Source organism: Morone saxatilis, unplaced genomic scaffold (assembly GCF_004916995.1).
Source record: "Morone saxatilis isolate NCDOM2014 unplaced genomic scaffold, NCSU_SB_2.0 Contig15, whole genome shotgun sequence".
NCBI lineage: Eukaryota > Metazoa > Chordata > Actinopteri > Moronidae > Morone > Morone saxatilis.
The window spans coordinates 23,119,793-23,129,138 of NW_023339707.1; the positions used below are offsets into that span (position 1 = coordinate 23,119,793).

At 39.9% G+C, this 9,346-nt stretch overlaps 1 protein-coding gene across 1 annotated transcript in view; it reads right to left on the reverse strand.

Annotated features, from left to right (window-relative positions):
- The window catches only part of LOC118325047 (teashirt homolog 2), a 38,995-nt gene extending 37,531 nt beyond the window's left edge, over positions 1-1,464 (reverse strand). Inside the window, exons 1-2 of the mRNA XM_035657610.1 lie at positions 1,078-1,464; positions 797-998 (exon numbers count right to left, since the gene is read on the reverse strand). Of these exons, the coding sequence (XP_035513503.1) occupies positions 797-836 (40 nt within the window). The 5' untranslated portion in view covers positions 837-998; positions 1,078-1,464. The remainder of the gene's footprint in view (positions 1-796; positions 999-1,077) is intronic.
- Positions 1,465-9,346: the final 7,882 nt, after the last annotated feature.

Here is a 9,346-nt window from a genome sequence, read left to right on the forward strand (position 1 = left end):
GAGTGAGTGTGTGTGAGTGAGTGTAACCCATTCTCCATTTGTCCATAAGATTATGAAGAGTTCATACAGAGTTCATCTGCTACGGATGCAGCGGCTCCACATCCTTCAGCCCCTCTCTACACTTCATACGGGTCAAGTCAAACACAGCCAGGGAGGTTTAAAAAAAAACTGTGACCAAAAAAAAAAAACAACTAACTAAACTTTCTGATCGATGAATGAATAAATGCTCTGTGACACATTATCGGAGGAGAAACTACACAGCTTCTTTTAAATCCCAAAATGAACTGTTTCCTTGTGCGTTATTACTCTTATTAATTTACCCTCCACTGCAGAAGCAGCTTGTGATGCTGCAACTTCCCCCCCTCCTATTGTTTTAACATTTGATTTCAACAGCAGTGAGGTGCCCAAACTGGGGTCCTAGGCCCCTGCTGGAGCCCCTGAGAGGGATCCCAGAGGAAATGAGAATTAGTTGAATATCAGTATTATTAAATCCCCCCGTAAGCACACATAGGCAACTGTGTCCACATATTCTTCACCACATACAGTTATATAACTCTGTAGCCTGCTAAATCCACCAACTACAAAAACCTGCTGAGATGAGGCTCTCGGGACATTATCTCTGTATATGCGGGGGTCTGATGCCTATCTATTCGGGGGTCCCACATGATAAAAGTTTGAGGAGGGGAAGCCCTGTGTTATAGGCAAGCTATCCGCAGAATCATAACAAAAAAAAAACAACAACCCACAAATATCACACTCACATTAAAAACAGGTTCTTTATAAAAGAATCGCTTACCCGCAGCCCGTTTGGGCGCCTGCTGTTTCCTCCGTGGCATTTTTTGGAGTCGCAGTTCACTACTGTGCCCAGGTGAAATCTGAATGCGGTCTACGATAGTCCATGCATAGAGAGAGAGAAAAAGAGAGAGAGAGAGAAAGAGAGAGAGAGAGAGTGTGTGCGAGTCTTTATTTTGGCTCTCGGAGTAGTTCAGTCTCTCTCACTATGAAACAAAAAAAAAATCCAGTTAGGGATCGTTTTCAGGAGAGGAAACAGATGTTAAATCGGGCTTGTTCTTTCACCTTCTTCTTCTTCTTCTTCTTCCTCCTCCTACGGGGGGCGAATCGTCTCCGTTCACCATCCGTTTTTGTCCATCAGTGCCACATACGTTGATCGACGTGTGTCAGTCAGTCCCGCAGGCAGTTTTTCGGCGGATAATATGTGGAGGGAATGCGCGTAAAAAGCGTTTGGTAATGGTACAGTATATTACGCACGGTGCAGGCGAGGGGGAGAGGCGATGCCAGCAGACATCGATCCATAGAACAAACTGAACATTAAAAACTCCTCCCTCCTCGCCTGGACTTGATGATGGCAGCGAGACATTTGTTACACTAGATAACCATGAGTTTATTAAAGGAACAGAGGCCAGGGAAAACGAGTGGAGCAGGCTGTGTGCTGCCGGGCTGCTGCTTTCTATCACTCTGTGCTCGGTGTCTTTTCATGCAGGGTTTTTTTTTTCTTTTTTTTTTCTCCTGGTTTTTAGATCCCTTCCTACAGCTTCCGCTTTTGCTCGCTGAATGAAAGGCATAAAGTTTGTGAGATTTCCAGCAGATATGAATGGACGGCTGCGGTCACGAACGCCACTTAGTGCTTTGGTATAACAGAATAATTCGCTAGATGTAAGGAAAAACCTGCTTATCTGAACATGTTTGCTTTGAAAAAACAGATTATATCCGTCCATCGATCCGCTGTTGAGCCGTTTCCAGCAGTGTCTCATTGCCAGATAAACAAAACAAGGTACAATAATAATGTTCCACACTGAATGCGACTTGGTGGGAGGCCCTGATAAAGCCCTCATGCTTGATAAAGTTACTTTAAAATTTCAATTTGTCACAGTTTACTTAGAACTGAACACACATAATGCCAGGGGTGTAATCTGATTACACTTGTGTAACTTATAAATCATGAAATTTAAACAGAAACTTGAATGCATCAAAACAACTGGGCCAACTGACATTTCAGGATGTTGTATGTACATTCATTCATTTCCAACATATATAAATATCATATTTATCCTTTATCCTTTCTCAGTCAGTGGTTTCAGGTAGCCTATACATTTCTCTGATCTGATCACTTCCTCTTTCATTATTGTTACAAATGAACACTAACTATTTAATCTATTGCTGCACATAATGATTATTTTCATTGATTAACTTTAAAGTCCATAAACAGGCCCAACATGATGTGGTCCCTCACTCCTAAAACCTATTGAATATGCAGCTAATCCTCAAAACAATGAAGCGGAAACTAGGGATTACTGGCTTTTACAGCAAAAACAAATTACATTTAATTTATTGTTACAATATTTGCAGGTTATTTTTTCTGTCGATTGAAAATGTCAAATTTAATTTAATCTCATTCCCTAAAAGTAACAAGGTAAATAAGTATTTTAATTCAGTTCTAGTGGGTATTTCCATTTTTTGAGCAATAAATATACATTACACTTTATCTGGACAGAATAGGATTTTGCAAACCACACATAACAACTGAAATCCTATTGTGGTAAAAAACTTTTATAAGGCTGACATTTTAATAACTTTTTTGTATATTTTTCACACTTCAGTAAAAAGCAACGCTGGATTTTTACTTTAAATTGAATATTTTTTACAATACTCAGTATTTCAAATGAGTATTTTTTACACTACAACCGTGAACTTTGGTTATCATTCAGCGTGAGCACAATACTAAAGGCTCTCTTTCTCTTTAAAAGCTACTCATGACCTAATCAAATATGAAGTTGAGGTGATGGATGACTTCATTTCAGAGAGACAACACCCCTTAGAGATCCAGGCTCGCCCCGCATTACAAATGGCTTCCTGATAATATTCCATCACCCTATTTTGTGTCTGTCACTCATTTTGCCAATGATACCAGAGACCTCCCGTGAACTCCACCTGAACCTGAGCGATCAATCACGGCTCAGATCAAGCCTGAGCCATACCTGTCTGACAGCTCTTAACACCCTGTGTGTACACAAAGCATGCGTGTGCGGTGACAGGCGTTACACCAGCGCCCACCGCCACCTCACCTTATCTCCCTTAAAATGGCCTCGCTCCACTGCCGCTCACATCTACTGTATCCTTACGTCATCTGCATCGCCTCACTGACTCCCCCACCACAGCAAACCTGCTTCTGAAAAACTTTTTCATCAGCGCTTGTGCTTCAAACTTTTTTACAAACCATTCATGCATCGGTGTCGGTGGCCGATCCACGTGCAGATGGTGGAATTTGTCATCCCTTAAGTCTTGATGAGCTTTTCCTCCCTCACATGGTTGCAATTCTCATACCTGGCTGCCTGAGGATTTTCCGGGATACAACTTCAACAGATTTCACTTAAGTGTGATCCTCGGCTGTAACAAAATGTGACAAACATATGTCTTGTTAGTGCTATTTTAGAGCAACCTGTGGCTCCCCTTGCAGTAAAGACGCAGCTCACATGCAGAGAAGGTAGACAACAAAACTTAATGAATGGCTGTGAACTTTGTCCTGTGTTTGATGACAGGCTTATAAACCTAAAGTAGAACTGAAATCATATATTTTATTTTAAAAAAGGAAAGAAAATCTTAGGAGTTACACAAGCAGATGTTTCCCAAAACCTGAAATCAGATTCTTCTGTCTCAGTTATCATCAAGAACTGGAGCTGCTTATCTGACAAAGAACCGGAAGTTCTCCGTTTTTACATTCTTTGAAGCCTTTACACCCATGTGAACTCGATTTCCAGTCAGCTCAACAGAAAATGTGCCCACATTCTTTGGAAGTCACCCATGGCACTTCAGCCTTGTATTTATTGTCAACAAAGAAGCTCCAGAAAGTATCTTTTAACAGCAGCCAGAGTTTTGACCTCTTATCATCTTAGCTTTGAGAGAATTCAATTCATCTTCACAGACGAATCTGGACCGTTCGCAGGTGGACAATTGCTGTTTTTGGAGTGTAGATTTAGGCAAACCTTGAATCTAACATACATTCAGTGATTTACCCAGGGATGAAAATACAGGATAGACAAAACAGACAGTTCGGAGTTCACAATCTGAACAGGAGTTCAGGTTGTATAATGTCACTGTCTGGAACAAAAATGTACATACTGCGTAAATCATGCCTGCTGACATAAGCCTACAGGCTTAGTTACATTTACAATGATTTATTATATTTTTGTCTTGTAAGTTCAAGGAATATTTTGAAGGCTTAAGGCAAACCACTAGAGAACACTAGCAGTATAAACAAGATTTAAAAACCAGTATCAAAACGTATTTACATTTTTCATTGACATGGCAGAGCTACTAGTAAAAGTCCAATTTATGTATGGCACCTCGTATTCTCACATACTGAATGAAAGATACAAACTCAATGAGTTTACGGATCAGACAGTTTGAGTGATGATATTTTGTGAACTTTGCAACAGGATTTCTTTTGCATTGATTAGGTCCAATAACCCATGTAAGTATATGTACAATCTGACTTCTTGAATACATTTCGACATTGTTGTTAACTGTCCTGTATAACTGACCAGCAATACAGATCATTCCATTTTGAAAATGCCTATTTCTCATTTTCTCTGCAATATAATGACGCCATAAAGACCTATAATATAATCTATAATCAATATTTGTTTTTTTATGAAAGGATTCACAAATAGTGATGAACCCACAGAGAATTATAATCAGCATTATGGGGCATTGCTGTTTTGGTTGACTCTCACCACTCTCATAGTATAGTTTCGGTTGCAGGAGATGGTGGAGACCGAAAGACGAAAAGGAGAGAGAATATTTGTCGGATGGCCAGAAACATGATACAAAATGAATGCTAATTTTGAATAGTTTCTGCTGGATGTGTAAATAAGCAACTGTTTTGTTAGTCAATAAATCTTTATATGGCAATAATAAGTAAATGTTGTGTTTACAGCTTGTTGCACTGTTCCAAAGTGGCCAAAAAAATCGATTAATGCTAAAAATGATATGTTCATCTAGTTTCTCGGGTACACAATGTGCACTCAGAAGAAAGTTCTTTTAGAATTCTGTACAGATTTGTTTCCTTATGAAACTAAGGGCCTTCAGACAAAATTAACTTGGACTCTTACTCTGGTTTCAGCCAGTGCAATGAGAAGGAGGACAATACTGCAATTAAGCTGTTTTATTTCTTTTTTCTCATCTGACATTTATGTCTGTCTTCTCCCTCTCTCTAACATTTCAAACGTATAATTGGTTGGATGTGAGCTCACACAGTTCAAGTATTTAAAACTGTACTCTAGAAAATCCTTTTAAATGTATCTCTGCAGGAATTCAACAATTTTTAAACGACAGCATGGTCTGGTTGTTCATTATAACCCTGTGGTTTGGTAAACATTAACTCTCAAACAAGATTTATGGGCACGCTTTCCCCAGGTCAGAACTCTAATTCAGGAAACAATGTCCAAATAATGACTATGCTTTGCCAGGCAAACATTATCAAGGGGAAAATGCGAAATCTTTCCGAATTAATTTACGATTCTTCTGACAAGGCAATAGACTCCAACAAACATCTGACAAACATCGATGTCCAGGAGCAGAGTGAGTTCAAACTGAACACAAACATGCACAGTCATACTGACTTCACAGCCCTGCTCACACGAGATTTACAAGCTCTCTGTTTAGAACATTTAAAAACAACAAAAGCTTTTTGAGGATCCACACCGGTCACTTATCCATTTGAGCAAAATCTGGACTCAACCTGAGACTGTTTCCAATATCATAACACTGGCCTCATTCATATTATGCGGTTGAACTATTTAGTTACACAGTCTTTTGACAATAGGGAGTCTAATTATAATGCTCTAGTCATGATAAAAGGAGGATGGTCTAGGAAATCCAAACCTGTCTTTAATCCAAATATGAAATTTCATGTACAATGGACAGCCTGTGATTGAAGTCTGGTTTTACAATTTTCAAAGCGGAACAACAACATATGCATACAGTCAAAAGCATCTGCTTGATTTTAAGATGTAATTCATGTAACGCTTGTGAAAACTTAAAAACAAAGAGCTATTACTAATTCAGAGGATGTCTAAAAAATAAAAGTTTCCAGTTGCATGATTGACAAGCGGTTAAAAATAAAATTTCTCACAGCACGACTATAGTGCAGCAATATAATTATGCAAGACTAATATGAACGTGTTTCAAGGTTGGGGAACAACAAATCACATGAAACAGGATGGTTATAATCTGTGATCATACAAACATTATTAAACACATCTTGGAATCACGTCTCGGCTGTACAGTATATTTCCAATGACAGCACTGAAATGTTTCCAGAAACAGACTAAATAACATTAAATGTACGTGTTTCAAGACATGTTTGCTGTGTAACAGTTCATTCAACAACACAAAGAAGCAAAGGGTATTTGTGGTTATACACACAATATTATGTGGTCCCATCCTGTGTAAGAAGAACACAGTTTAGTTGAAAGTAGGTGAGGTTGAACAAGCTGATGTGAGTGTTGTTGTTGTTGTTGTTGAAAGCACAGTTAAAGGAGCTTTGTGGGACTCAGCGTGTTTGTCCTCAGGGCTGAATGTAACAGATGACAGAGATCATTGGAGCTTTTTTTTTTTACTTCAGTCAGAACTTACTCTTTTTCACAATTTTATAGTGTACTATAGAGACACAGACACTATTGTGATATTGTTGCACTGTTTGTACCTAATGCTGGTACTTGACAAGTGGGTGCTTGTCGTTCTCTTCTTGACAGGTGTTAATGCCTCACACTTCCTCTAATATTCCATTATTTTGGTGACTACTTACTACCGTGCCGTGGCCTTTTTGTGCATCACAAAATGTACACGCTCAAAAATAAAGGCTATAGTTGGGATGTAAAGTATGTATACTGAGGCCCCTACATACTGTGTGTTAACAGAGCTTGTGGGTTGATTGCATGTCACACTGTGCAAGATGGCGTTAATAAAATCACAGTCACAATCATTTTGAGGCACGTCAGACTGTACGATGAATACCTGGAGAATCATAGTGCTATGATGTAAAAAGAAAAGCAAGCGGAGACATAATGCTGGCACTGTTTGCTTGTTTTTTACACTTAATCCAACAATATCATGTTGGCCCCTTGTTTTCTGCATCATTTCATGCTGGATATTGGTGCTGGTTCGTACGTGGAGGGTTCATAGCGGTCCCTTTTCTGTGGTTTGCCAAAGCTCTAAATAGGCTGCCAGTGGCTGCGTCTCTCTCACTTTGGATTGACAACCAAAGATTTTACCATGTTTCTCTCAACAATTTAAAACTTTTGTCTGAGACAGCCCAAAACTGCTCGGCGTATATAGCTTTGTTTCTATCCTATACAGGGGACGCCCTCTTCTTCTTCTTCTTCATCTTCTTTTAGCTGCTCCCATTAGGGGTCGCCACAGCGGATCATCTGTTACCATCTCTTTCTGTCCCCTGCATCTTCCTCTGTCACGCCAACCACCTGCATGTCTTCCCTCATTGCATCCATAAACCTCTTTGGCCTTCCTCTTTTCCTCTTGCCTTGCCTGGCAGCTCTGTCTTTTGTCATTTTATTTTCTTAATATTTATTCTTGGAAAGAATTTAATACACATTTACACATTGAAAGACTATAATTTTCTGTTTTGTCAAAACCTTTTGTGTGCTAGCGAACATCACCTCCAGTGATAGGGTTAAAGTTGTCATATTATCTCAGGTGGAATGGCACTATGACCCAGATGTAACCTGAACTCGTATCTGTAGGAAAATGGGTCTGAAGCTGGCGCTGTCAGTCATTCTGCAGAGTAAGTACAGTATGTGGGCCACGAAGGGAGGGGAGTATTGTTTACCGTTTTTTTTAACCCAATAACACCCATGCAAACAATCCTTCTAACATTACTGCTTGACCTATTTCTACTCATGTAATATATCGTTAAAGCAGCCTTGTGAAATGGCTTAATTATTCATGCTTGATTTCAAAATGAAGAGCTTTGAGAACATGGCTCCACAGGAGGATTGACACACGCAACGGTGCTCTTACAAGCACACACACTGAGGCACACTGGGGCCTGGCTTACTCAAAAAAAAAAAAAACTAACACACCCTTGACTGACTTCATCCACTGTGTTGTGCACCGAGCATTAAAGCAAGAGTGAAGATAAATGCCCTGTCAGCGCCTTTAATGATTTATTTCAAACATTTCACTCGATCCAATAAGGTTACAATCTATGGCAGGTAATTGTTTATACAGAAATAGATGGCATTTTGTTTGTTTTATTGAGCATTGAGCAGAGTGAACACACTAACCTCAGAAATGGATGCATTGTCAGAAATATCAATTTGCTGTTTTAGACTACATTCTGCAATTGCAATTCTCATCACACATATTAACATACAGTGCAGTCTTCAGCGTTTTGACTTTTTCATATCAGGCTGAACGCGGCCTCTGAAGTTTGTTTAATCTCCTTTTGAAGGATGTGAGGCCTGTCTGTCCATATGGACGGGCGTGCACGTGGGTGTCCGATGTGCCACGCACTATTTTTGCCTCCCTGCGTGCGTGTGCTGCAGTTAAGTAAGGCATCAGAGCAGCCTGTCACTTGTCCCTTGGTATTGCTTTAGTCTGCGTCGACAGTGTGTCCACCCTGGGTTTGTCAGTGTCTATTCAGACCTGACCTGTCTTGTTCAGCACATGGCAGAGGACGCTGATGGACATTTCCAGTTCTCCTTCTCAGTGTCCATCACTCGGTGCAGGATGCTTCCCTGACGCATCTTAGTTTGAGCTCCTGAAATTTGTTGACAGTTGCAGAGGGTGGTCTGCAGTTCTGCCACCCTCAATTATGGGAGATGTGATCTGATTCTGACTTGAGGGATGTAGGTTGCCTGCTGTGCATAAATGCTCAATTGTGGTCGATCGATATCTTGCTAATAGGTTTTGAAAATTGAAAACAATGCAAATAGAAAAGACGTGTAAACCCTGCTGAGGGATTTTGAAATACAAACCCAAAGGGCTAAGTGAAGGTGGGGTAAGTGACATCATTTATTTATTTATTTCCAGTCCTGGTGGATTAGATTCATTCATCCTCTTTCATGTTTGTTGCTTTGCTGCCAGTCAATCTTGTGTTTGTTCTCTTAATTTCCTGCGAGTCGCTGATGAAAAAGAAGGAGTATTTAATTAGCACTCCCTCTGTTCTGTTGAAACAGTTAGTGTATTTTTATAGGACCAGGAACGGAGCTCAAGTCTGTTTCTAATGGAGATGGAGGCAATCAGATAACCAACATTGCCACCCGTGCTCTCTTTTACTCTTCTTGAAGAGGACAACTTCAGCTTTTAA